The sequence below is a fragment of the Cervus elaphus genome, chromosome 7 (assembly GCF_910594005.1).
Source record: "Cervus elaphus chromosome 7, mCerEla1.1, whole genome shotgun sequence".
NCBI classification, from domain to species: domain Eukaryota; kingdom Metazoa; phylum Chordata; class Mammalia; order Artiodactyla; family Cervidae; genus Cervus; species Cervus elaphus.
In genome coordinates this window covers 18,178,207-18,206,132 of record NC_057821.1, presented here as the reverse complement: position 1 = coordinate 18,206,132, position 27,926 = coordinate 18,178,207, and the positions used below count along the sequence as shown (strand labels likewise).

General features: G+C 52.8%; 2 protein-coding genes across 7 annotated transcripts in view; one reads left to right on the top strand and one right to left on the bottom strand.

Annotated features, from left to right (window-relative positions):
* Nucleotides 1–27,926, bottom strand: part of RSPH9 (radial spoke head component 9) — a 38,090-nt gene that overhangs the window by 7,865 nt on the left and 2,299 nt on the right. The window contains exons 2-5 of one of the 4 annotated variants that reach the window (XM_043907590.1): nucleotides 26,463–26,628; nucleotides 24,304–24,433; nucleotides 23,745–23,891; nucleotides 16,978–18,906 (exon numbers count right to left, since the gene is read on the bottom strand). In XM_043907590.1, the coding sequence (XP_043763525.1) occupies nucleotides 18,701–18,906; nucleotides 23,745–23,891; nucleotides 24,304–24,433; nucleotides 26,463–26,628 (649 nt within the window). In that variant the 3' untranslated portion in view covers nucleotides 16,978–18,700. Of the gene's footprint in view, nucleotides 1–16,977; nucleotides 18,907–23,703; nucleotides 23,892–24,303; nucleotides 24,434–26,462; nucleotides 26,629–27,926 lie in introns of those variants that run through there. The other 3 variants (XM_043907591.1, XM_043907592.1, XM_043907593.1) reach the window with 3 other exon arrangements.
* On the top strand, nucleotides 46–16,589 carry MRPS18A (mitochondrial ribosomal protein S18A). 3 transcript variants are annotated; one of them, XM_043907594.1, is made up of 9 exons: nucleotides 442–549; nucleotides 8,013–8,044; nucleotides 8,427–8,515; nucleotides 10,421–10,528; nucleotides 11,171–11,877; nucleotides 12,422–12,497; nucleotides 12,953–13,076; nucleotides 13,294–13,363; nucleotides 16,175–16,589. In XM_043907594.1, exons 5-9 carry the CDS (start codon nucleotides 11,645–11,647, stop codon nucleotides 16,317–16,319), a joined length of 648 nt encoding a protein of 215 aa, XP_043763529.1. In that variant the 5' UTR covers nucleotides 442–549; nucleotides 8,013–8,044; nucleotides 8,427–8,515; nucleotides 10,421–10,528; nucleotides 11,171–11,644; the 3' UTR covers nucleotides 16,320–16,589. The 3 variants fall into 3 exon arrangements, with proteins under 3 accessions (XP_043763531.1, XP_043763532.1, XP_043763529.1); XM_043907596.1 differs by lacking the exons at nucleotides 8,427–8,515; nucleotides 11,171–11,877; nucleotides 12,422–12,497 and having other exon boundaries at nucleotides 46–549; XM_043907597.1 differs by lacking the exons at nucleotides 8,427–8,515; nucleotides 11,171–11,877; nucleotides 12,422–12,497; nucleotides 13,294–13,363 and having other exon boundaries at nucleotides 400–549.

Below are 27,926 nucleotides of genomic sequence, written 5' to 3'. Positions count from 1 at the left end.
TTCCATCCCAGATCTGTGAGATACCTGATGTTCCAGAATCATTGTCCTAACCATTTCAACTTCTCTGGTACAGACTTAGCCGCAGCCTCAAGAAGCTGAAAATCCACATCTCACTTGTAAAGAAAAAGTTTTAAAGAAATAAGGATTGTGCATGTAATTTTACTGAAGAAGTCCGCCAGGGAACGAAAGCGACCCTGGAGACTTCGAGGACTAGCAGACAGGAGATAAAGACCTCCCCAGCCTCTCAGAATGAAGCACAGGCTTCACACATTAACTCTGCTTTGCTCAGAGATGGAGACGTGAGGAAATCGAAATAACTGACAAGAGTAACGGAGCTCGACGCTCACAAGACGCACTCTTCCTGCCCACTACTGCGGCTGCGCGCGCGCGCCGTTCCGGAAGCGGAAGTGCACAAGAGGTCAGCGATAGTTTTCAAAATGGCGGCCTTCAATGTGCTGTTGTCCGGCTGCGGACGGTTTCTCAGAGGGCTGCTGACAGGCCCGACCGTGACCAACTGGGCTAGGCCACCAGCCCGCGCGTTCAGGGAAGGTGAGTGCTGGGTCCTGGTGACCTCCTAGAGTTGAAGAGAAGAAACGAAGGCTGCTTCTTTCTGCCCCCGTGCGCCCCTCCCTCCCTTTCCTTCGCGCGATTCTGAAACGTTGGAGATGTTTGCGCTCGGGGAATGCTAGCAGTTTTCTTCCAGATCCTGATTATATTACGTTGATCTTTCATTCATCGTGAGTGTCCTCATGGGTGGTGGCGGGGAGGGGGGCGAGGGGGATGAAGATCGGAGAGAAAGCTTGCTTATTTAGGAGCAGAATAGAAACCTGTCCTAGGGTTCAGAAAAGTTTTTTGTTAAGAGCCTGGCAATGCAAGAGACATCGGTTCGATCCTTGGATCGGGAAGATCCCCTGGAGGAAGGTAGGGCAGTTCACTCCAGTACTCTTGCCTGGAGAATACTTTGGACAGAGGAGCCTGGCACGCTGCAGTCCATAGGGTCACAAAGAATCGGACACAACTGAAGCGACTTAGCACCCACGCACGCAGGCACTGGATGTTAATTCTCTATTCCATATTCTTCGAACCGCCGCCTCCTTCACTAAAAAATTACTGTGCGATCAGGGAAGGTCAGCTGGATACCCTCCCCTGGGCCTCCTTTTCCAGTTTCTCATCTGAAATGGTATAATCTGATGGCAGCTTTCACTGCCCGAACCCTTAGTCTAAGAGGTGGAAGCTAAGGTGGAAAGGCCATTGAACAGCTGAAACAGACAAATCCTGGATAGTGGTTTTGCTTTTCATTAAGTCTGGAAAGGCAGCCTGACATTGAACTGAGAGATTACTGAAGGCGAAGTGCTATACTTCAAACTGTCAAGGGGTTCCTGAGTAGTTAGGTTCTAATGAGATGATGCAGTACTCTCCAGTGAATACAATTTAGGTTATAGGTGTTTGGGGCTTCCTCAGTGGCTCAGCGGGTGAAGAATCCTGCAATGCAGGAGACACGGGTTTGATCCCCGGGTCTGGGACGATTCCCTGGAGAAGGAAATGGCAACCCGCTCCAGTATTCTTGCCTGAAAAATCCTATGCACAGAGGAGCCTGGTGGGCTACAGCCCACGGGATCCTAAAAGAGAGGGACATGACTTAGCGACTAAGCACATGTTCAGAGAGATTCAGTTACTGGAAACAGCAAACTGAATTGGAAATTTTCCTGAAGGGAGTGTGTCTTTAATAGGCTCATAAAAGGATGGAATCTGGCGGAAAATGAAAAGGTCTTTTCAGTACATAACCTTCCTTTGTGCACTGCTGGAAGCAGGAAAGGATAAGTGATGTGCAAAGAAGTGGTTTTGTGTGTGTGTGTGTAAGGTCTGGAGTAGCATATCCTTTAACTAAAGCTGAGATGTATCCAGGGAAAAAGAGTGATCGTTTTGCCAGGGGAAGCATAAAAGTCCAAAAAAAAGAGCCTAACAAGGGGAGCATTGGATTTGTCTCAGAAAAAGTCTTCTGTAAGTTTTCAGTAGAATGGCAGATAAGGAACCCAGTTTGGAAAATTAAAGAAATAATTAATGAAGAAATGGAAATGGGTGTTTGAAGAATTTAGCTATGAAGGGAAGATGGAACATTTGCTAGAAAGAAAAACAAAATCCAGGCACTGCCTCTTTAGCGTTAGATGAACTAATGCATTGATAAAGAAAGACACCAAAGAGATCATGCTGATGGTAACAAGGACTTGGAAAGTTGTTTCATGTGTTCCTATGCTGTAAAATGGGCATATGCCCATAACTTTTTTTTTTTTTTTGGCCGTGCCACTTGGCTGGTGGGATCTTAGTTCCCCAATCAGGGATCAAACTTGGATTCCTTGCAGTGAAAGCACAGAGTCAGTCCTAAACACTGAGCCACCAGGGAATTCCTTACCTGTAACATTTTTGGTGGCATCTACCAAGTGTCAAACATTAACAACTACAATGCACATATCCATTACGAAATTAAAAGTTGAAAACAGTTCTTTGCCATGTTCCCAGAGGATAGGCAAAAGGAATAGTTTTGTTTTTTTACAAAGGAATATTTGAGATTTGAATTTTTCAGTTGGAGAGATGGCTGTATGATGAAATGAATATTTGAAGTCTTCCCCACCATGCATACCTGGTAACTTCTCTGTGTTACTGTCAGACCTAAAAGCCAAATAATTGAATTGATGTGATCTTACTTGAAGGCATCAGCTTATACTTTTCTTGAGAACCACCTATCTCCAAAGCCTTTAAATTAAAAACAGCACCAGCAACTTTCTCATGATGTTCTATCCATTATGTGTAAAGCTTAAAGAATTACATATACAGCTAATTTTGACTGGTCCTGGCTGGTATATTTGAGGAATAATATTGTATACATAGAATTTAAAGTCACAGAGAGGGAGCTGGCGTCTTGCTGAAAACATTCAAGCATTTCTACTTTTCTGATACGACAGTACTGTTTAATTTTAGTCAGAGTTCGTGGGCACTCAGCACTACTGCTCCTGCCTGTAGAAGCTCTCTGTATGAAGCAGTGATTCTCAGTCAAGGGCAGTTTGTTCTCTCAGGAACACTTGGCAACGTCCAGAGACATTTTTGAGGTCGTCACAGCTGGTGCTCCTGGTGTGTGTGTGGTGGTAGAAGCCAGGGATGCTGTAAGCATCTTCCTGTGCACAGGACAGCCCCCCCACAACAAAGAACCACCTGGCCTGAAATACCAGTCCTGCTGCTGTTGAGAAAGCCTGGTCTGATCTTTGACCAGAGGGACATACAGAACCAAAAAAGATGATTATGGAAGAAGCAAGACTTAAAGGAAAGCAAAAAATGGAAATTGTGGTTTATTAAGTGCTGCAAGCACTCTGCCAGGTTTTCCACATACACTTTTCAGTCTTCTCAGCAACCTTTAAAGGTGGATATTACTGGCATTTTTACAAATGAAGAAATCTGGTCCAGAGGTATTCAGTAGCTGTGCCCAGCATCGCACAGCTAGTAAGTGCTGGAGTCAGAAGTAAGGCCAGCAGTTTCCCTCTTCACCAGTGACACCACCTTGGTACTCTGTGGTAGGGCTTCCCCGTGGTTCCCTCCCCTCCCTAAAAGCTTTTATTGGTTAACTTGCTGGAGTTGATTTCATGATTGACACCGTCAGACCTAGCAGAGATTAGACCTTGTTCCTGCCTTGTCACTCTTAGAGCCCTTGTGAAGGAAAGCATTTAAAACAAGAGTAATAAACACATATGACTTTCTAAATGAACAATAATGATCTGGCAGATCCTCAGAGCAGAGTGTGTTGAAACAAGTAAAGGCTGAAGGGAATGTTTTTCTTCTTTTCCAGTTAGCTAAGGGAGCTTTCTGGAGGACCTAGCATTTCAGACAAGGATATGCCTTGCAGGATGGACAGCCCTGTAACTAAAAGCTTTGAGATAGAAGTGAGCAAGTTGGGGGCTTTAAAGAATTCAAAAGACATGGTCCAGAGTAACCTGCTAGTGGAAAGAGATTTTTGTGTAGCAGTGAGACTCCTCGTTTGAAGGATAGTGCAGAGGGAAGTTCCCTCAGGTCCAAGGGAAAAGGAAGGGGTAGGTGGTGAGAGAATCAGAAAACTTTTGTGACAGAGTTAAAGATGAACAGAAGGGAACAGTGCTTGAGGGAGGAAGGAGTTTGAGAAAAGTAGTCAATGGCCACACTTGCCAAGCATGCTGTGTAGGATTGTTGGTGCTGCCCTGTAGCCACCTTGCCATTCAGTTACTCCATCCCTTCATGCTCTGCTTGAGACTTGATTTCCATGGAGCCTTTCCAAGAAGGACATCGGTCCTCTGGGCACTTCCTGCAGCAGTTCCCTCCAGCCCTTGTCATTCATCTCCCCTCACTTCCTCCTTTACTAAACAGTTGGGCCTTTATCCCACCACAGTTCTCTGTGTCTGTTTGTGTGGCCATCGAGGCCTTTTTGCCTCACTGCAATCTAACCGCGACGCTGTTTGCTCTAGACTTACAATCCAGTTATCTTGGACTCCATCCTAGGCGAGTATTTACTGAAGTACTCAAAGGACCTCTTTACGAGGCATGGACTTTATTAGAGTGAAGTTCCCATGCTTGGTTTAGTTCTCTTTTCTCCTCTAGGGCAAAGACTGTGTCTCCTCTTAGAGGGGAGCTCTCCACGGTGGGTGGAGCCCAGTTGTACACTCCACGGTTGCTCAGCAAATGCCTTGCCTCCTGTGGCACAGATTATTTGATGTGTAAGAGATTGGCCCTTAATCTTGGTTTAGAAAACTGCTTCTTTAGTTTACTTGATCCAGCCACATCTCAGAACACAAGGGCAATTCCATCTTTTTCTAAACAAGTTTTCAGTTAGTGACTAATGGTCTCCTGTTAGTCCAGCTTTTCTTAACCACCCCCACTTCTCTTGAATGGAGAGGAGGCCAGGGACAAAATGGATCTCAGGTTTTGTTTGGTTTTGACATGTTTTTGTATGCATGCTGAAAAGCAATACTATTTTGATTCCTATCTCTGTTTTGAGAGGCCTGAAATCTACTAGGGCCTCTTCAGGCTCCAGTGGGCCCTCTGCCCCTGCACTGAGATACCGCCCTGATCAGTCTCAGTTCCATATGTGTTCTCAAGTCATTCCTCCTCGTTTGACAAATCGTCTCTATGAGATAAGCATCTGCCTATTGTTTTACCCGATAAAACATAGTGAGATGATTCACTGGCTCAGAGTTGCTGTGTGGGGAGCTTATGAACAGTGGAGCTTGCCACAGACTTTGATCTCTCTTCCAGGGGCCAGTGGGATGACTTCAGGGTTTGGTTCTTTGCCAGGAGTGATGTGTGTTTTACTAGACTTGTTTACCTCATGGTTGGGACCCAAGTGCCTCCATGGAGAGGGGAAGCACATGTTGGTCCACTTCACTTCAGGGCGCTGATCTCACGCCGACCTAAGTGATTCCGGAGTAGGTCTCTCCTTTTGTTTGCTATCGGGATTCTTAAAAACCTGTGCTGCCCCCCTCACCTGCCGTTGCTCAGACTGGGTCACCCTCCGTCCCTCTTCCAACCTGGTTTTTGCAAATTCGCAGTTTCCTGGGTGCCCAGCTGGGCTAGGGCTCGGCCCTCCTGCCCCAGAGCTCTTGTAAGCTGACGCAGCGCAGGGACCATCCCCCGGCAGATGTGCTGGCCTCCAGACTGAGTACCAGGTTGAGTCTCACCCACATCCCGTTTAGGCTGGTCTCTTGGGAACAAGTAGATCCGTGCGTGGGGTGACGCATTTTCTCTTAGGGAGAGAAGCTTAGTTTGTCTTTGAGTTGATTAGTAACTATAGTGTTCTCTAGAGAAAGCCTCAGGGCCTCTCTGGCCAGTTGTCACTCCCTTGTGTGTGTGGAGTCGCAGCTGAGGGGGCTCTCAGGTTGGTTGTTTGGAGTAATGGGTCTCTATGAATGGCCGTGCCCAGAAAACGAGTGGGGGGACAATTCCAGGCAGTCTGGGCCCAGTTTGGTGTCGGTCACAGAGCTCAGTGATCACAGATGCTGCCGGGGGCCTCCGGGTGGGTTCGAGTTGCCTCACTCTTTTTTCTTAGCTTCTCTGTTTTTACTGCTTATTTTTTTATTGCAAAAGCAGTACATGTTTATTTTAGAAACTTTAGAAAATCACCTCCTGCCACCACTGAGGGAAAACCAGTCTTACCATTTAGGTACACAGCTGCAGGGGTCTGTGAGCTTCCTGTAATCCATGTCTAATTGTGTGTACACCGAGGGACGTGTTTCTAGGGCGAGGTCCGTAACTTTCATTTGATTCACAAAGTTAACCTTAGGTTCTTTCTAATCTGTACTGCTTCTTTCCTTGACTGGAGCTGAGTAGAACTAATTGCGGTAGCCAAGCTGCTGTTAAAATATAGATTTAGCATTTGGGGAGACAATTTGCAGCCTATCTATAGCTGTGTGCACTCACATTTTCTATTATGGTAATTAGCAGTCAGAAGGGCATCACGACCAGTATTTTGCTCCCTAGAGTTTATGGAGCATCTGCCGTGTGCCAATTCCTATGCTAAAAGCCACGGCTTCTCTCTTTCTAAAGAAACTGGGCGACCATGGGGACAATATCTAGGAACCTTCTGTTTGATTTTATTTGCCAAAAGTGGGTTATGAGCTTGGTTCTCCCTTAGGATATTGTTGAAGTGGTCTTTCTGAATCCTGGTTAAATAAGAGGACATAAGTACAGCCTGACATGCATGCAATGAAATTGTTTTGCCCTCAGGTTCTTTTCTGACTGCCTTACTCCTAAATAGGCGAAGAGCTGAGGGAGTCCCTCTCCGGATAGCTCTGCAGTCCTCTCTTTGAAATCGTGCCCTGACCCCAGCCCCATACCTGCAGGCCCCTCGTTCCTGTCACTCTTCCCTCTCCAATGTGGATAACAAAATGCATTCCTGCAGGGAGGAAAGATAGCTGCCTTTATACAGGTTTAACGCAAGGCTCTCAAGATGTTCTCAGAGCGAACTGATCTCATTATTACCCATTGTGGGGCCCCTGGGTGCTGCATCTTAGATTGCAGACTGGTCAAGGTCAGGAACCACATTTGTCTGATTTCTCTTCATGAAAGAACACATACAGTGGGTACTTTTGAAGGTCTTTTTATGGTCTCTGTCCACCCCCAACCCCTCAGCTCTTAGGCCATGATTGCTAGCCACAGTAGGGCAAGATCTTGCCAAGTACCTCGGATGAGACCAAGATAAATCTTGGCTTAGAAAGGCAGAAACAGTATGAAGACCCCTAATCTCAGAGAGGTGATATGATATGGGCATCTGGATTTGCCCCCCACCCAGCCTGCAGGAAAAGTGAAAGTGCAAGTCGCTCAGTTGTATCTGACTCTTTGCGACCCTGTGGATGACAGAGTCCATGGAATTCTCCAGGCCAGAATACTGGAGTGGGTAGCCTTTCCCTTCTCTAAGGGATATTCCCAACCCAGGGATCGAACCCAGGTCTCCCGCACTGCAGGCAGATCCTTTACCAGCTGAGCCACCACGGAAGCCCAAGAATACTGGAGTGGGCAGCCTATCCCTTCTCCAGCAGATCTTCCCAACCCAGAAATCAAAGTGGGGTCGCCTGCTTTGCGCGAACCCTCATGTCACGGGCTTCCCCAGTAGCTCAGCAGTAGAGTCTGCCTGCGGTGTAGGAGCCACAGGAGGCTTGGCTTCAGTCCCTGCATCGGGAAGATCCCCTGAAGGAGAAATGGCAGGCCACTCCAGTATTCTCGCCTGGAGAATCCCATGGACAGAGGAGCCTGGTGGGCAACAGCCCATGGGGTTACAAAGAGTTGGACACAACTGAATCTATTTAGCACTGCCCTGCACAGCCTGCCGGGCACAGAGCCTGGGCACTGGGAGGTAAACCCTGCATACTTCCAGGTGGGGGCCATGGGAGAGTGCAGACAGAGCGCTTCATTTTTCTTCGTGTGTAAGGTTTGAGCTGTGATTTAAAACTCCCTGTTCCTTATTAAATGGCTGACCTAATTTTTCCCCTTTATCTCTGTAGTGGTGGAGATCCAAGAAGGGAAGACGACTATAGTAAGTATTGTCGATCTGCCCACTTCTAACCTCTGTACCACTTGGAGCTGCCTGGCTGCTCCTCTGAGAGAGGGTGGGAGCCCCACCTGGACTGGCTTCAGGATCTGCTCCCTCCATTACCATAAATCCCGCATCTACTATTTTCAACCCGTGTGCGGGAATGTGGTTAATCAGGAACAGTCGCTGTGCTGGACTGAGGCATCTGTTACTTGATTAAAGTGGCCTTTTGTATGACACGGGCTCAGAAGTATTTCCTGCTATGTTTTTTGGCGGGCGATAAGTCAGTTTTCCAAAGGGGAAACTAAGGTAATGGCAAGGCTAGAGAGAGTAAGTTGACCCCAGGCCAGGAGCCTGGATCTCAGTCTCTTTCCTTTCTGCCTAGAATGACTCAGCTACTCCTTCAGTGAGGCAGTGAGAAGGTGACACTTTCTGGGCCCTGGGCTCAGAGCTGGCGCCCTGGCTCATCTGTTGGTGAGAAAGCTAGACGGTTTTTCACTCCCTCTACTCCTCCCCCACCCCCCACCCTCACTGGGCCCATCTCACCTCCCTTCCTCAGGGAGTCATGGGGCCTAGATTATCCTATAATCCCTAAAAGACAACGTTGTTTTCACATGGCCTTCTGTGCCTCCCAAGAAATCCTCAACCACTCCACAGAGTTCCCAGAAGCCTCTGTGGCTTCCATGTCAACCAGGGATTTAACCCTCTGGCAGCTAGCCACGCATGGCCCTGCCCAAGGCCTTCTTATCCCCAGGACAAGCCCTTAGGGTTCCCTCTTGGGGTCTTCCCCAGAAGGCTCCCCCTCAACCTTTGTACTTGAGGTTAAGACCTCAAGACAGTTCTTTCTAGGGACTCCCATCCCTTTAAGAATAGTTCCCTTATCCAAAACCGAAACAAGCATTCACCCTGTAAACTCCATGCTGGTGGAGAGAAACTCGTCGGGTTTCTGTGTGTGCAGAGTGTTTTTCCTGTGGGGCATGAATTTGCTATTCGTGGAACTAACAGAGAGGCATGTGGTCCCATGAGAGCCCTTGGGGAGGGAGCCCGGCCATGCCCGAGAGGCAGTGCCATGGCTGACTTCCGGTATTACTCACTGTCCAGAGTCTGACTTCTTCATCAGTAAAATAAGGTCATGAATCTGCCCTCACTAGGCTGTGGACTTAAATGAGATGATCCATGTGGACCATTATCAGCACAGAGCCAGGCCTGTAGTGGGGAGTGTGTAAATGTTCGCTCTCCCCGCCCAGGCCCACCTTGACCCCCTGCCCGTTTTCCCGAGCGCTTGGCTCCTTTTCTGGCATTGCTGGGGTGGCATCTCCAGAAAGGCAGTAACAGCGCCTACGCAGCCAGCTCCTTTGCCTGTTTCCACTTCTTCCCTGGGAGAGTTGCTTCCCCCCAAAGCCTCTCAGACCTGGCCCAGCCTCACTCATAATCCGTGGCCTCAATCAGCAAGGCTGTCTAACCTCCCCCTCCTGCAATTGGAGCTGACGCCCAGGTCGCTGCTTCATTGCGCTTAGTCTCTCCAAGGCTGTGTCACAGGACACAGCAGCCATGGCGGAGGTCACTTCACACGTGGCCTGGGCGGGGTGTGAAAGGTGGCATCCAGAGTGCTGAGAGGAGGCAGCCAGGGGACTGTGTCCCCCACTCTGTGTTTGCAGAGGGGAGGAGGGGCGTGCACACAGTGGTCTGCTCATGTAGGCCTAGAGCAGGTTTCTCAGTTCAGCACTGTTGGCGTTTTAGACGGGCTGGTTCTCTGCTGTGGGGGCCTGTCCTGTCTGTCATAGGATGCTTATTAGCAGCTTCCCCGCTAGGGGCTAGGGACCCATCCCCATCCCACCCCACCCCCATGGTGACAATCAGAAATGTTTCATTGTCTGGTGTCCCCTGGGAGGCCAGATCGTGCCTGGTTGAGAACCACTGGCCTAGACTTAGCTCTGTCAGAGCTGGAAACTGCAGTTTCTGCTATGAAGGATATGCGGGATAAGGGGTGAGACTTCCTTTGGACTCCACATCCCTGTGCAGTTTGAAACTTTTTACCATGTGCATGGATTACTTTTTCCCAAAGCAGGGACAGGGAAGCATAAAGTTCTGGAGTTTTTGTCTTTTTGAGGATGGAAAGCTAGCCTTCAGCAGATACCACACACCTCTCCTCTTGCCACCAGCATTAAATTCAGTTTCTATTACCTTCACAGGTCACCAAACCCAGCTCTGTGGCCACCTGAGGCCCAGCGTCCAGCAGCTGTGTTCAGGCAGAGAGGCCCATTAGCTGCTCCCCTGAGGCCCCTAGAGAGGAAACCTCACCAGCTTTTGGGGGTTGCTCAAGAATCGGGGTCTCCACACAACTCTCCCCCTCATCAGCTCTCTTTCTCTGCCTCCTAGATTGAAGGCCGAATCACAGGGACTCCCAAGGAAAGTCCAAATCCCCCCAACCCCTCTGGCCAATGCCCCATCTGCCGCTGGAACCTGAAGCACAGGTATACCTATGAGGTAAGTCTGTGCATCTCAGAGCTCACATTCCCCGTGGGCTTAACAGGCATCTCGTGGAGCCACCAAGACAGAAACATTGTGTCCAGCGGCTCTCAATGCTAGCCGTACATGAGAGTCCCAGGGGAGCTTTAAAAATGCTCAGACCCCACGCCTAGATGATTCCGCTGGCCTGGGATGGAGCCCGGCCATCATTTTTTTTTTTTTTTTTTTTAAATTTTTTTTCATCATTATTTTTTAAAGCTCCCCAGGTGATTCTAATGTGCCGCCAGGGCGGAGAGTCCCTGACTCAGTTCCTGGTCTGGTTGCGGGCAGCTCAGACCACCAGGGCCCTGGAGCCCAGTCTCATAGGGCTGTGTTCCTGAGGGGTGGACTCAGAGTCCGGGTTTGGTTTTCCTCCTTGTGTAATGAGGGCGTGTCTTGAGAGTCCTCACTGTGATCTGAGGACACATCACTCTCTTCCCACACTGGAGCTACAGGGACCCCTGTTTGCTGTAGCTCTTCTAGAGCGTCGTTTCACGGAGAGACGATGAGAGCAAACAACGGTAGGTGCCGCTCTGTGTGTGAAGCAGCTGCGGGGCATAATTCACTTTGTTTTCACAATATCCCTGTGAAGTAGGTACTGTTTTCATCCTTGTTTTACAGATGAGGCAATTTGAGGCATGGCAAAGTTAATGCACTTGCTTCAGATCACACAGCTTAGTAAGTATCAGAGCTGGGATGCACTCGGGGGTATGAAACCCAGGCAGAGTCGCCAGTCGCAGCTGCTAGTCTGCCTGTGTCTGGAGATGGGGCAGGCGTGGGGGATGGACACAGCCCTGGAGAAATACATACTTGTCCTTCAGAGTTCTGCTGGTGACATTAAGCACCCTATTTTTAGGTTTCAGGTGATTCAGGCTTTGGGCCAGTTTGACCTGCACGTTGTCCCTGTGCCCCTCTGTGGAATGGGATGACTAAGGGCAGAGATCCTGGTCAGGTGGTGAGAGCAGGAAAGGCCACATGCCCATGGGATCTGAACAGAACAACCCAATTAATCTCCTGGGCTGGGAGCCTTGGCCTCACGCCACCCCAGGGTAGGGGGTGGAGGTATTCTTTCACCCTATCCCCGCCCTTTTGCTGATGGCCACTTGGAGTAACAGGGAACTTGGAGGACACAGGCAGTGCTCTCAGCTTCTTGTGACATGGAAGTTAGCAGGGTCCTGGGCATACCTAGAATCCCAGCTGTGGATGGGCGGTGGGGGTGGGGGGACCCACACCTGCCTGACCACTGCGGGGTACTCTTCCTACCAGCCGTTTCCAGGAAATGGACTTGGCTCTGTTTATCAAGCAGAAGAAATCCAATCCCCTCCAAGGTAAAGGCTGGAGAAGTTGTTTTCCTTTTCACCCCTTTCTGCTCAGGACAGCGCCACTCTGAGCTGCAGAGAGCTGTCAGCCTCCTTGGCAGCCTGCAGCGGGGGCAGCACTGGGGCTGTGAGCCCAGTGTATTATCCCCAGATAATCCAGTCCAAGTTCTTTTCATCAGATTCTGAGGATTACAGGGGTGGGAATTGGGGGCCTGGGTCCCCCAGGAGCTGACCAGTGATTAAAGCAAATCTACAGTTATACAGAGAGGCACCCGCCAGGGCAGCGAATCCGTTTGAGGACCAGGACTCTGAAGACAGGCATGTCAGGCCCCTGGGGGTGGGGTGGGAGACTTTTCCTTTAACCCCTGCCATCCTGTGAGAGTTGGGAGGGGACTTGGTCTCTCTGGATGCTGGCTTTGTTTATCATTATTTCCTTGACTCATCCAAAGCAGTCTGATGGTGCAAAGGAAGCCCAAGAATCCATTCACATCTGGGCACAGAGGGTGTAGAAGATGTGGGATTTAACTTCACAACTTGACCTCATCCTCCTCAGCTTGTTCCTGCCTGGCGCTTCGTTCAGAGGGCATGGCAGAAGGTGGAGGGGCTCTCTGCAAGTCTTCTGGGCTATGGTGTGTAGACTTTGGGGGCGGAAATGGTACAGGTCTTCCCTCTTGTGTGTAAATACATAACATACCCGCTACATCACCCAGAGAGGATAACACACTTTTCATCACCAGGAGAGACACTGTGGGTGCATGATTGCTTGTTAACCTTCTTGAAAAGTTCCCAATCTCTCACCAAGTCTGTTGGAAGACTGTCTCATAGAGGAGCTGAGAACTCTTGGGGTTGGTAATGGGGCCAGGAAATCTTGCTAAGTTGGGATTGAACTTGTTGTGGCGGAGGCAGCGGGCCTGAGTGCAGAGCTGTGTGTGGAGGGAGTTGGTCTCAGTTCGCTTCCCGGGGTGGCATCAGCCCCTTACAGTGCCAGCTACAACAGCCTGCCCTGCAGACCACTTGGCCCTGGCTCCCTGGCAGCCAGCACCCATCCCCATGATCCTCCTCTCCCGTCTTCCGTTTCCTCTAGGATGTTCTGTTGCTCAGTCAGTTCATCCGGCCACATGGGGGCATGCTGCCCCGGAGGATCACCGGGCTGTGCCAGGAAGAGCACCGCAAGATTGAGGAGTGTGTGAAGATGGCCCACCGAGCAGGTAAAGGGCCTCGGGCCGAGGGGGCCGGGGGCTGTGGGCACCATTACACCTTCCACATCTTCTAGCCCCTCCTGAGAGAGCAGTGTGTGTCCAGAGACTTCATTATACTCGCCCCCCCAGTGCCAGCCTCCCTCCCCCTTGGGCTTTCTGTTCAGTCCCCCAGAGCTGCAGAGGGAGTGCAGAGACCATCCCCTTAAATGCTTTTCCCTCCATTCAGGTCTGCTCCCAAATCACAGGCCCAAGCTTCCTGAAGGATTTGTTCCAAAGACCAGACCGCGACTCAACAGGTACACAGACCTGGGCTGGGGAGACCAGCTCCTGGAGCTCATCATGCAGCTCAGGAAAGCTGGAGCGCTCCGTCCCTTCCAGCCTGAACGCCACCCTGCCACCCCACCACCCCATCAGTCCCACCACTGTGCACGCCTCTGTTACTATCCCTCTGCCAGCCTCAGCTTCTTTCCTTGTCCCTCCCCAGCAGGGCACTTAGCCCAGGGGTAACAAGGGTAAGAAGATCTGCTGGTTGGGCATTAGAATGTGCTAATCCTCTGTTTATGACATCATACTGGGTTGCTATGGGAATGTCAGAGCAGTTCTACAAACTTTCAGTAATAGCACTGGGGTTATTAAAGGGCAAAATGAGACTTTAGAAATAGAAATGGGAGGGCTGTCCAGGGTAGGGCCACCGTATAGAGCTGTCAGATCATATACTGCAAAACTTGAAGGCAGCATCCATGTAGACTAGATTGTGAATGTTCTCCCTAGAGTTGTGCAGTTAACCTGCTCAGTTGCGTATGGCATCCCATGAGATCCTGAGGTTTTATGGAAGAGGAGAGAAAGGCCTTTAGATCCTAGAATCAATCAATCTGCCTTTCAGCCTGAGCAAGGTGGCCCCCCCTGGTGTAGGAACAGGTTCCTGTCTAACACTCAAACAGCTGTCTCTGACATTACCACACTATATACTCCTAGAACTACAGTACTCTCTAATTGAGTGTAGATCCAGGTCTGTAAAAGATGTTGGTGTTTCTTGTTCTTCTATCAATGCCCCTCCATCCTTCATCCTGTCCTAATGCCACTAGAACTGTGCTCTTTGGGTAGAGCAAAGCAAGATCCCCCACCCCCAGCAAACCTCCTAGGCTGATCCCTAACAGAACCCAGGAATGGAGGATGGAAGGCCAGGTAGATACCAGCTCTAGATTGCTGGGCTGGGGGTGCAGGGCCAGAGCTGGGTCTTCACTGACTCTCTTGCCACCACCCTGGCCCCTTGCCCATCTCCCACCTGCACCTCCCACGCTGCCAGCTGGGCCATCTGCCAGCAGCCCTGGGGGAACAGGACATATTAACCTCCTCTTGTCTTTCCCAAATTTGCTGCAGACTATTTGGGAGTTGAGCCCACCCCCACTCCAACTTGTTAAGAGACAGCAGCAGGCCTGAGGACACAATCCATCCTGCCCTCAGCCCTCTGAAGCAAAGACAGGCTCCCTCCCATATATCCAGTGTCCATTAACGTGACGCAGGACTGATGGCAGGTGGGGGCTCGTGGGGTTGCAAAAGGCCCTCTTGGGGAAGAGAGGGAGTCCTGTCTACAACTAGGGACTTGACAGTCTCATCCAGCGGCCCTTGAGCTGCCCAGGCCCGTGCACTGGCCCTGGCTCTGCTGGGCCTTGAGGAGCCGTGCCATCTCCTTCAACGCCCCTTCCAGAGAGGTAGGGGAAGGAGCTCGATTAGCAGGGAGCTTTGGTTCTTAGAGCTGGAGTGGCCCCAGAGAGCTGGCCGGAGGCCCCAGCCCCTCCACGGCAGCTGCCTGCTCCTTGTAGCACAGGCATCATGCCCAGGGCCAGCCGAAGCCCAACTTCCCAGGGCCTCTCCAGGGTGGGAGGGACGAGGGTGGGCAGAGGGGTGCAATAAGGCAGCAACTCTGGAGAGCCTGGTGCGCCTTGGGATCTTCAATCCCAAGCAGCCTGCTTCCACATCCCACCTCTTCATCCACCCCCTCTGAAGCCAGGGAGACACCAGCACAGGGCCCTGCCAGGTCGCAGCACCACCAGCCACAGCAAAGGCGGCTCTGGGGCCAGCTCACTGCACAGAGACCTCCCTGCTGGGGGGCTGACAGCCACCCAGTGGTCGTCGGAAGCCCTCTTGCCTGCCCAGCTCGCACGTGGCGTGTAGTCCTACAGCTTTTACTTCCTCTCAGAACTCAGAAGATAGAGGTCCAGGGGGGCTCAGTTGAAATGTATACATTAGCAGTCACTTTTTCACTGTTCTCTAAAAATTTTCAGCATGGTTATTCATTTTTTAAATTAAAACTTCTCATGGGAGGGTCTCTAGAGGCACTGGGTTGAGCCCTAACTTAGTGTGGAAGCAGGGGAGGATCCTGGCCTTTGCCGAGGCTGAGCTTTCAGGACGTAGGGTGGGCCTCTGGATAGGATCCAAATTTCGTTCTGAACAGAGTAAACCCCAGTCCTAGCCGGCATGAGCCACTCTTCTCGGAACTGTCAGGGCCCTGCTGTCCCCAAAGGAGGCCAAAGGACTATGGGCGGCAGCCATCTTTCCCCATCCCCGCTCGTATTACACGAACCTTCCTGGGCTACGTCTGCACCCATGGGCCCTCACCCTGGGCTCCAGTCATGGCCTGCTTGAGGATCAGGGGTCAGGGGTCTTCCGCCAGTTATGGCTGCCCAGGCTTGTCCCCTGAGGGCTCGGGTAGCGGAGTGAGCCAAGTGGGGGAGAGGGAGGGATTCCTCCAGGCCCTTACATCAGCCTCTCCTCTCCCCACAACTGGGCCAGAGAGGGCTGATCTGCTCTCTGAGTAGCCTCTTCCTCTGCCTCCTCCCCCAGCAGATACACACGCACACACACTGGCAACTCATAAAGACAAGGGAGCACGTGGCCACACACGCCTGCGGCTGCCAGAGCCCAGCCCATCTGTTTACAGCACGCTGGGCAGTTGCTCCCAGGAAAAGCCCCTTCTCAAGAAAGGAAAACTGGTGAAAGTGTTTGGCTGACCAAGTGCAGCTTCGGCCCGAGAGGCCCACGCCCGTGGTCTCTGCCGCACCCTGGGCTGCCAGCCCTCATGGCCGCCTCTCACTCTCCCTCCACAGGTACCTGACCCGCTGGTCTCCCCGCTCCGTCAAGCCCATCTACAACAAGGGCCACCGCTGGAACAAGGTGCGCATGGCCGTGGGGTCCCCCCTCCTGAAGGACAACGTCTCCTACACGGGCAGGCCTCTGGTGCTGTATCACTGACGGAGCGCAAGGCCTCCTGAGACCTGGGCTCATCCTGCACTCCCGCCCCATCCCACCAGGGCAGCCCGGCTCCTCCCGGGCAGACGGCACGGGGGGCGGCAGGGCCTCTGCAGTGCCTGGGACCCGCCCCACCGTGGTGCTGGCAGCTGGGGGCGGACAGCTGTGGTGTCTGACCCTGTGCAGCTGCGGTGGTCTCACGACTGGCCGGGGCTCAGGGCTGGGGCACCGGCCGTCTATCCCAAGGACTATTATAAACCAGGCTTGTGCTCACCCGCTGGGTGTGTGTTCACTGCTGGGGAAATGCGGGGGGCTCAGCCTGTTTCCGGCCAGTCACTGCGCATTGAGTTGCTGGTCTTGGGTGGTGGGCCACGTGGGGCACCGCGCGGAGCTCACGGCCGCACAGGCTCCCTTCCTCTCTGTTGACAGCCGCTGGCTCTTTGTTCGGCTGCCCGGCCTGCGTGCAGCACTTCCAAGTCCAGGAAGCTGCCCTCCTCAGAGGCCTGGCCGTCACCTTCTCCCCTGTGCCGTCTCCTCCCACCGTCCTCTCTCGTTAGCACATTCCAGCCCTCTGCCACTTGCTCTATTTAGAGCTGGGCCTCTCCTCAGCCTGGACGCCAGATGGAGGTGGAGGTGGGGGGAGCAGCACAGAACAGACCGACCAGATTTACCACCTTTATGAAAATACTATTCAGACTCTGCACACCCTCTGGGCGGCCCGCCTACAGCATGAAGGGCAGGTCTAGGTTCTTCTCGCCGGTGCCCACGTAGATGTAGCCATAGTTCTTGGTGCGAGGAGCATGGTAGAAGGTGAGGCCGGGCCAGAGCAGGCTGCGCAGCACCACCAGGGCATTGCCCCTCTCCATCTGGACACTCCAGGACCCTGGGGGTTGGGGAAGAGGCAGCAGAGGGCAAGGCCTGGGCATCATGGAGGCAGAGCCCGGCCGGGGGTGCAGAAACCCCAGTTCCAGGCAGCCAGGCCTGAGCATTAAGGTTCCACTGGGAAAGAGGAAGACAATTTAATTATCCCGGCCCTTTACTCCTCCTGATTGCCTTTGAGCCATTTCACTGCTCATTAAAGCCACTTCCAGAGGGAGGGCGAAGGAAATGAAAAGAGGTGGAACTCAAAGCAGTCCGTTTTATTCCTGTCAGCAAGTCCAGTGACAGGTTGCATGGGGGAGGAAGCTGGGTCCCCATGCACAGGCGGAGCAGGGCTGGGGCTCGGCGGGGAGACGCCAGGCCCCTCTCTCCCTGCACTCGGGCTCGCTGGTGGCCTGCCGTCCTCTTGCGCTTCACCTCTCTTGCAAAATTTTGCTCCAGGCCCAGCAGCTTCACTCTGAGATGGATGAGACCTGCCCAGGCTCACATAAAAGTGTGGCCTTTTCAGGCCTCCAGCTCAATAGCCCTTTTCTGGCAGCCGGTAGACTGAGAGCCGTCCTTGGTGGGAGGGGACTTGGGCTGCAGCTAATGAGCCTTTGTCTGTCCTGGGTTCTGCCCTGGTTTTTGCTCCCCAGACGGGAGCAGCCCAGCCTGGGGCTGAGTTGTACAGCCACGAGGACTTGGCGGGAAGGGCCCGATCCAGCTCCAGAACCAAGGGAGGGAGCCGCTGTGTGGGAGGAAGGAGCCTGGGAAAATCGCCCCTGGATGCAGATCTGGAGCTTCTATTCCCCTGCGCCGAGGCCTCTCCCAGCCCAGCCGCAGCTCTGCCCCAGCCCCTGCCAGAAAGGCAAATGCTTTGAAGGTTTTGGTGTTGGACCAGCCAGTGATGCACTGAGAACTGCGCCGAGGCCTTCATCAGCTGCCAGCCCAGCCCGGCTGCCTGGCTCCCGCTGCGCCACTGCCCCCAGGCTGCCTCCAACCATGGCCCACCCCGATCACTCCACACCCAGCAGCCTTGGAGCTCAGGCCCCACCCACCAGAGGCCACCCTGAATCCAGGAGACCTGACCATCAGGCACCCTTAGCCCTGATGGCAGTTCAGCCCGTCTCAGGGCTCCAGCACCTGCCCAGGTCACAGCTAGAGCTTTCGGGGTGTATGTAGTCTGCTGGCCCTGACCTGCTTGAGGGGTGCCCACGTAGGGGCCACCTCAGCACTGTGCAGGGGCCTGCACCAAGTACCGCCAGCCAAGAGTGAGGTGATGAGGCAGAAGCCACAGTGTCGGCCTGACCCCCGGCCCCTCAGTGCCAGCCAGATAGCGTCGAGAAAGAAGAGTGTCCCTGGATTCCCAGAGCTCTGGTTGGGGCACTTCCCGGCAGGGTGGGGGTGGTCAGAGAAGTGGGGAGTATCTCCCCCAGCTCCTGCAGCTTGCCTCTCTGGATCCCTGAGATCTTCCACCTCATAAACCTGCCTGCAGGTTCTGGAGACTTAGCCTGTTGCTCTTCTAGTCATTCATTCCAGAAAACAGATGGCCCAGGGGTAACAGGAGAGGGGGTGTGACAGAACAAAGTGTTCCCAGTACACCGTATGCAGCTTCTGGTCAGAACACAGACCCCCGGAAGGTAACCCCTGTCAGCTCCCCGTGCCAGTCCCCGCAGCAGCATCTGGGGAGTCCCTCTCTGCTCCAGGAGTCCACAGCCACAGTCCCCTGGAACTGAAAAAAGTCAGGCTCTGACCACCCAGAGAAGGCAGCTTACAGCCCCACCCTGGAGAAAGAACTGGAGGCCCCCAACCAGACACACTCAGCAGTTCCCTGTCACCAGTGCTTTGGCACACCCTGGGCAAGGACTGGATCCTGGCTTCCCCAGTACCAGCCTGCCCACGTGGGACTTGGCCACCTCTTGCTTCTAGTGGGTGGGGGAGGGCCCAGGCTCCTCAGGGGCTCCCCCTACACTGGCCAAGCAAGAGCAAGGAGAAACAGGGTTCCCCCACCAGGGTTGGGGATCTGCGCCATGCAGGCCCAGGGTGCTGGCAGAGTACAGAAGTGCTATGTGAGGGGCTGGCCAGCCAATGACACTCTTCCTCCCTCCCTTGCATTCCTGTCACACTTCTGTCCTTTCCTTGTCTCTGGCTCAGCTTGTCGCCCAGGAAACACATACTCAACGTGCCAGGAGTCACGTAGCATCTACCTGGGAAGCCAGGCTCTTGCTTTCACCTTCACCCACTTTTATTACTGCAGCTGCTGGCAAGGCTGGGCCCAGCCAGCCGCCTCCACTGGGACTCTGAGGGAAGCAGCCTCCTGCAGCCCTGGTGTTCACAGCCCATGCTGTCTCCCAAGTCTCCCCAGACCTCCCCCTCCAGCCCCCTGGCAGCCACTCTTCTCCACAAGCTCTCTCTTCTGAGAATGTGGTGGGATACAAGCTGGTTAACCAAGAATGGGGCCTCCTGCATGAGCAGGAAGTCCTGGGTTTCCTGGGCCTTGGGGGTCTCACCCACCTTGCCAGTGTGGGAAGCTTAGGCTGGGAGATGCTCATCATAGTTACATTCCCCTGCCCTCCAAGAAGAAAGGCAGCCAAGTTCTGATATTAAGTTGGAGAAGGAGAGTGGACCAGGCCGGAGTTCAGGGCTGTCCAAGGGCGGCAGATGGCTTAAATCCACTCAGACCAGCACCACACAACTTGTCTCACACACACAAAAATGGCCACAGGCCCCTTCTCAGAGCAACCACTCCCCCACACCAGGGCCACGGCACATGGGAGGGGTGGGGGCGGGGACAGGCGGAAGAGTGCCCAGTCTCACTGATGGGCAAGGCCAAGCCCCTTGGTGCAGAAGGCCGAGCACCTGTCACCTGAGCCTCCACTGGACTGGAAGGGAGGCGCCACCTGCACACCCCACCGAGAGAGGGCTGATCCCAGACCCCGCGTTGCCCACCCTCCCCAGTGCTGTCTCGCCTGTCCCTCACCTCTGCCCAGCCATCAGGCTGCTTTCCAGGCAGGCAGGCCCCTTGCTGCCCTCTGCTGCCTACTCTGGGCATTGTGCTGGAGCCCTCGCTGCTTTGTATCGGGCAGTCCCTGAGCAGAGAGTCACTCTGCCCTCCACCCGTGTGCTCTGCTTCCCAGGACACCTGTGCAGCACTTGCTGTTTTATATTGCCACTTCCCATCCTCTGTTTTGTTTGATCTTCCCAAATGCCTGTGAGGCACGGATGGTGCCTTGTTCTCAGCAGCATCTCCAGTCCCTGGGACATACTAGCTGCTCAGTGACTGTTTGCTGACAGCATAGAAGGTTAAGGAGCATTGAACAGCAGAGTACTGCCCAGAATTCTGGCATCCTGACTTAGTTCTCCGAGTCTCACCTAGCAACAGCCCAAGCTCAGTGAACTCTTGGCTGTTGCCCTGTGTCTGCCTGAAGGATGCTTCTTTCACCAAAGCCCTACTCCCACAGAACTCCACAGACCTCACGGCACACTGGGACGTCTTGGGAGGTCACAAGTGGCTCCAGGCAACATCCCTCCATCCTCTCTCCAGCCGAGGGTGATCCAGGGACCAGCTGCTGAACGCCTGGCCAACCCACGTGGCCACAGAGAGCAGGAGTCCCAGGGACTGCCTGACCCATTCCTGCTCACAGGTAACACAGGGTTCCCCTCAACAGTTGCCTCAGACCCAGAAAGGAAGCTGATCCTACCTGGGCAGGAAACAGCTCCTAGATCCCATCCTTCCCGCCAGTGCTGGTGCCCCAGGGAACTCTGTTGGGACTTTGCTTCACTTAGCGGCCTGGCCATTCCGGCTGCTGTCTGCCTGGTGGGGCAGCCTGCCAGCAGCTCCTGCTCTTTCAGGGGCAGATCTGGCAGGGAGTCTGGGAGCAGGGTCAGAGTGTCTGCTCTCCCCCCGCCAGCCACACTTTCACCGCCACACTGCAGGCCCCACCAAACCATCCTGAGTAAAACCCAGCCAGACTTCCTGCAGGCTTACTAGTGGTGGCTCTGGGAGGAGGAGAGCTGGAGGCCCAGAACTGTGGAGTTTCCCAAAGTCAGGCCAGGAGAATCTCTCCCCTCCGGCCCCCCCCCCTGCCCCGCGCAGGAGACACCAGGAGCCCTTCACTCCTAAGGCTCCAGCACTAAGGACAAGGCAGCGTTCTGGGAGGGACGGGGGTGTCGAATCATCGGTTGACCTCTCAGCCCTGAGGCCCACTGTTAGTGCAAGAAGTCTAGGCTCCGGGGCTGGGGGGGGAGGCCTTCTTGGGTCACCCCCCGCCCTCCCCAGTCACCCAGCGCTCTGAACGGAGAGCCTCATCTGCTGGCCCTGGGTTCCCTGCTGCCACGGCTGAGAAGTCCGCACTGGGCAGAGCTTTCCAGCCACACTCTGAATCAGGGAGGGGCTACTGCCCCCAGATTAGGGGCGCCAAGAGGACTTTTCTCAGTCGGCCACTTGGGCCCTGGCACTGGGTCCCACCACCACAGTGTTCCTAACTCCTTTTACCAACCAGGGATGTGCAGTCCCCTCCAGCCCCTAGTCAGGTGGGGAGCACAGAGTTGGAGGAGGTAATGGAAATCTGGAAAGTGTGTCTGATGGTTAAGAAATTCTCATCCTCCATAACCATCTCCCTGCCAGGTCCGGGACCCCCAGTCTATTCTCAGGGAGGCTTGACTCTGGTGCCCCCGTGTGGTGGAGGCCAGCATAGCCACTCTTTGCTGGCAGCCCTTAGCCACCCATGGCCCAGCCCCTGGGGCACTGAAGTAGCCCCAAAACGGCCTCCAGAGCCCTGGCTTGCCCTGCTGCATCCATTCATGCACCACTGCCTTGTTATTACAGATCTGCCTACAAGCCACCAGCAGCTCCTACTGCCTTGGCCTACTCCTAGGGCTTCCCAGGTGGTTCAGTGGTAAAGAATCTCCCTGCAATGCAGGAGATGTGAGTTCGATCCCTGGGTCAGGAAGATACCCTGGAGAAGGAAATGGCAACCCACTCCAGTATCCTTGCCTGGGAAATCCCATGGACAGAGGAGCCTGGCAGGCCACAGTCTATAGGGTCACAAACAGTCGGACACAGCTGAGCAACTAAACCCTCCTACCCTTTGGCCCTCTAGGCCCTCTAGGCCCTCCCTAGCCTGCACAACCCCCCTCTAAGGCCTTTTTGCTACTGAAAACAGTATCAGTAATACTTATTGATTTTTACTTAAGTCCTGAATGTCTTAAACACTATCATAAATGTTTTGTATATGTGTTATTATTTAATTTTCATAACAACCCAATGAGGTAGAAAATATCAATTTTCCCCTTTTAAAAATTGAGGCACAAGGAAATTGAGGGACTTGTCTGAGGTGACCAGGTATTACACAGCAGATTCAGGATTCCAACACAGGCTTTCTGGTTCCAGAGCCCTTGTGTTTAACCACCACTGCCGTCCCACCCCTACCCTAAGTTCCAGCCCAGTTGGGTTGCTCATGGCTCCTCAGAACTGTTTCCCCCTGGTGATGAGGGTGACTACTGTCCTGCAATTTCCACTGTCCACTGAAAACACCATCTACTTGATACCACGGTTAAGGCGAGACCCTTGGAGTCTAATGCTTTAACACATATTGTGTCCTTGGATTTAACTCTCTGAGCCTCTATTTTTTCATCTGTAAAATGGGGATAATGATATAATAGTACCTAACTCACAGATCAGCAGTAAAGATTAAAATGAATTAAGAAAAAAAATGAGGCATGGGAAAGAGTGGGTACAGTGCCTGGCACACAATAAGCAGTGTCGTTGCCTTTTTAAGTAGTTCCTAGTATCGTTGACTTTGCCGTCATCAACAACAGATCCCCCCAGCTCTCAGAACACCAAGCATGGGGAGGAAAAAAGCAGGGGTGCTGATGCAGGGCCTTGGGTGTGGCCCCTGAATGCCCAGAGCCTGGCACCTGTCCTGGGATGCAGAGCCCAGCAAGAGCATCTTCCGAGGACATGCTCTTCTCTACTGGTGGAGCCCAGGGAGGAAACTGCCCAGGGGTCTCTGACCCCCACCAACTGCCGGCTGTGTGCCTAGGCCAGGTGGGCCCTGAAGCACAAGAAGGCCTCTGAAGTTGTATGTTTTAGGATTTAAAAGCACATTTAGCAGGAGACAGACATACAGAATTCATTTCCTTAGCAGGTGGTCCTCTTCAGGTCAGTCAGCATCTACTCCCTGAGCACCAGCTGTGTGCCAAGCACTGGATCTAACCCCAAAACCAACCCTGAAGATGTATATATATGGCTAGTATTTTCAGGGATGTTTTGGTGGGGGGAAGTTCCCAACTTGCCTTCATTCAAGATTGATATGAAAATCAAGAGAGACGTCTGTCTGTGGAAGCACCTGGAAGACAATCCTTTTGTCTGCAAACATTTACCAACTTTCTACTAGGAGCTGAGCCCTGTATTGGGCCCTGGAGGAGCCCCCTACTCAAGGCCCCATATTGAACTCCCAGTTCCCACCCAGGCTGTGGGTCCCACTCTTAAGAGGGAATGGCAAGTGGCATGGCCCACTGTTCTGACCTGGGGGTGTATCCAATGTCCTCCAAGTAACAGGCTGTTACCTTTGGGGATGTCGTGCTCCAAGGAGTCCATGAAGTCTAGGGACGGATCGAGCTCAGCCTTCTCCAGCAATGTCTTGTTCTTCAGCTCAACAGGCTCCCTGAAGTGGAAGTAAGAACTCAGCTTCTTGGCTTCGGACAAGGACAGTCCTACAAAGGGGCGGCAGGTAGGAAGGGATGGTCATCCCCAAGCCCCACAGCCCCTTTGTCTCTGATTGGAGACCACATGGAGGGGCTTGCAGAGGATTCAGTCAGCTACTGATGGGGAACTGAAGGGCAAACAGGGACCAGAGTTCTCTCAGCCAGAACTCGGCTTGGACCCCGCAGCAGACTACAGAGGAGGAGCATGGGAAAAGGTGGGGGGCCCAGCCCCACACACAGCCCCGAACTCAGGTGGCCAGGTGCGCTCAGCCTCAGGCATAGAAGAGTCAGGGTCCAGTAACTGGCCATTCGGCAGGTCCTCCCAAGTGATGTGGCCACAGTTATTCCTTCTCTGAGGAAACAGGTAGGTTCCCCTGGACTCCCAGACATGTGTCTGACTGTGCTCAGGAAGAGAACTTACCTTCAAAGGTCCGATTGACATTGATAGGTCCAAAAGGGGTCTTAAAGAGGGCGCCTCGGGGAATGACAGCCACAGCCTTGTCGATCTGGTCAATAACAGACACCAAGCGCTTCTCTTCCTTGATCTGGACCTAAGGAGACAGGAGACAAGTTATCCCGCTGGGGTGCTGTGCCCAGTCAGTCACGCCTGGTGCAAGGGCCCTCTGCATGTCCATCTGAACTGGGTCATCATGCAGAGATGCCAGATGCATGGAAATTCACCATGAGTGAAGTCTTTCCCTGCCTCCCCTCCCTCCTGTCCTTTCTTAAATTGGTAATACATACTGGTGGTGAGTACAGTATTTAAAACTTAAAAAAAAAAATCATAAAAAGCAATGTCTCACCTCATTCCTGGTCCCTCAGTTGCCCTCACTGGGAGCAGACACCATTAACAGTGTTTAATATACCAGTCCAGAAACAAACCATTCTGTCATCATATTTTAATGTTGCTTATTTTGCCTTTTTAAAATATAAAAGCTATCATGCTGACTGTAGAATATCTGGGTGATATAGAAGTATTTTATAATATACCTAAGAAAATTAAAGCCATTCATAATCCCACCTCCTGAAGGTAATCGCCAATAACATATTGGTATAATCCCTTCTATTTTTTTTCTATGCTATATTCAAAGGAAAATTAGAGTTACAGTTTATATAGTTTCTTGTCCTGCTCTTTGACTTAACATCATTTCTCAAGTATCACCCCATACTGTAACATGTTTACACAGATGAAATTTGGTTAGAATCAATATCAAGGGCAACCCCAACCCAAACAAAAGGACTTCATAGAGATGTTTGGGAGAAAACAGCACTTGACGGGGAAAAGGTCACTGGGAGACCCCAGAGCAACTCAGCCACTTATTTCCCGTGGGCTGCTGATTGGAATTGTTTACAAGGAAGGAGATGGAAACTAGTAAGTATCTAGGCTGGGTGCTTTAAGTACATCACCTTGGGAATTCCCTGGCATCTAGTGGTTAAGATTCTGCACTCCCGATGCAGGGGACGTGGGTTCAATCCCTGGTTAGGGAACTAAGATCCCACAACCCTTGTGGCGAGGCCAAAAAAAAAAAAAAAAAGGGCACCTCATTTAACCTGCACAAGTCTCAATTCTACCAAAGAGAAAACTGAGAGTATGTTGAGTTTGTCCGGCAGGCAGGGGTTGCAGCTGAAGCATCACCGACCTAGACCTAGACATTTGGCCTCACCCAGGTTCAAGTGCAAAGGTTGGATTTTGAATCACAGGTTTGTCTAGTTTCAGAAATTGGGTTATTTTCCAACCATGCAGTCCCATATTTTAATGTTGCTTATTTTGCTGTTTTAAATACATAAAAGTTGTCATGCTTACTGTAGAATATCTGGGTAATATGGAGATATTTTATAATATACCTAAGAAAATTAAAATCACTCATAATCCCACCTCTTAAAAGTAATCACTGCTAACAGTTTCAAGTGAATGTATCATCTGCATGTGTGTATGCTAAGTCTCTTCAGTCCTGTCGACTCTTTGTAACCACATGGACTGTAGCCCTGTAACCACATGGACTATAGCCCGCCAGGCTCCTCTGTCTATGGGATTCTCTAGGCAAGAATATGGGAGTGGGTTACCATGCCCTTCTCCAGAGGATCTTCCCAACCCAGGGATCGAACCCACGTCTCTTATGTCCCCTGCACTGGCAGGCATGTTCTTCACCACTAGTGCCACCTGGGAAGCCCAAATGTGTTATCTAGTAAAATACAAATCGATACAAAAATATAAGCACCTGTGCACATCCCCTGACCCCAGAGCAATGCACAGACCTCTTCTTCCCAGCCCTGGACCCATAACCCAGCTCTCCCGTCAGCTGCCCATCCCCTTGCCACCCTGTCATCACTCAGGAGTGATGTGACCCCAGGCAGGTGACTTAACAGAGGTTTCCTCCACTCCACCCCCTGGAGGCAATGCACCAGCTTCCCAGGGCCCCGAGGATGGAGTGAGGGGGCCAGCACGGAGGCCCAGGGCCGAGCACACCCAGCGCTCCAGGCCCCGGGGCCCCAGTGGCTGTGATGATGGCCGTGCTTGCCGCCATCACAGTGCCCACCGGCCCAGCCCCTTGCGTTTAGGCCCTCCTCGTCTTCACTCACCACTACTTCTTCTTCAAAGACCTTCTCACCCTCGTTCACCTTCTGCAGCTCCGTGTGTTCGTACTCATGGGAGGGGTCTCCCATGAAGCGGCCCTTCACCACAGACGTCTGTGTCTCCATCTCCTCTGTGGCGGGGGGCAGGAGGCTCCACTCCATGCAGTTCAGGCTGCCAACAACATCCACATGACCCCAATTATAACTCCCCTCTCATTCCAGCTTCCTGCCCCTGCCCCTGCCCCTTCTCCCGAGGGCCTGAGGCCCAAGAAAGGCTGTTGGGAGTCACACCTTTCCCCCTTAGAAGCCGCAAGAGCCTGTGGTGTGCCCCACCCCATATGTGATGACATACAACTTAATTTCTTAAAAGCTTCAGTCTGCGAAGATTCCAAGAGCGTCTTCCTACATAGCTGGATTGTGAGGCTGCAGATGAGTTTCTGCAAGCTGAACTTGCCTTAATTTCAGATCCCTGTGCTCCAGAGGGCCCCACATTCATGCTCAGCCTGCCTGCTGAGCTGACACACAGCCATCTCCCCCACAGCTCTCCTCCTCTGAGAGCTTCAGGGGCATCGCCAGCCCAGTCACTTCTTTCTCACATCCTGCCAGGAAGGGTGTCCACCCACTCCTCCCTCATCCACCCAGCGCCTACATCTCCAGTCTGCTTCCTCCCCCCTTCACTCTCCACTGGCTCCTTCACTACATGAAGATGCCCCAGCCTTATAAAACTAACAGTCCTCAAATCCATGCCCCTCTGGGAAATGCCCCCTTCCTGCCCCTCCCTCCTCTTCCCCAGCTCTGGACTGCAGAGCTTGCCAGATCCTTTGCCTTTGCCAGATCCCTTCCTCCCCACCCCGCTTTCACTCTGACCACTGCACCAGGATTCCACCCCTGGCACCCAAGAAACTGCCCTGAAGAAGGCAATCCATAGGGCCTACAAGCCAACAAGTGCATCTCCACGTCTGCTTCCTGCGACACCTCCCCTTCCCCTTCCCCAGCGCCTTAAGTGTTTCCGAGGATCTATTCTCACCCCTCTTTTGTCTCCACAGTCTCACCTACTTGACTCCCAGAACCCCAAGTTATTCCCTAGTGGATACCCAGAATCCAGTCACCTCTCACCACCTCCACTGCTTCCACCCTCATCCAAGCCACCACCTTCTCTCACCCAATATCGCAGCAGCTTCCTAACTGGTCTCCCCATGTCCATACTGGCTCCTGCTTCAGTCTGGTCCCTACCCAACTGGGAAAACCTAAGCCAGACCGTGACTCTGTGCAGACTCTCCCAGTGACTTCCCATTGAGCCAAGTACTCACGGGGCCCTGCACGATTGTCTTGGCCTCTCTGACCTCATGTTGTGAGTGGTCCCCCTCACTCACTCCTCTCTAGCCACACTAGCCTCTACAGGATTCCACAAGTACACTAAGCACGTGCCTGCCTCAGGACCTTTGCACTTGCCTGGAATGCTTTTCCCTC

Bases quoted from the DNA above. Each gene is read 5' to 3' on its own strand.
- MRPS18A (XM_043907594.1), top strand. From the start codon at position 11,645: ATGGCCACTTGGAGTAACAGGGAACTTGGAGGACACAGGCAGTGCTCT. The intron at 13,077-13,293 runs GTAAAGGGCCTC...CCCTCCATTCAG, and splicing joins GAAGATGGCCCACCGAGCAG to GTCTGCTCCCAAATCACAGG. The intron at 13,364-16,174 runs GTACACAGACCT...CTCCCTCCACAG, and splicing joins ACCAGACCGCGACTCAACAG to GTACCTGACCCGCTGGTCTC.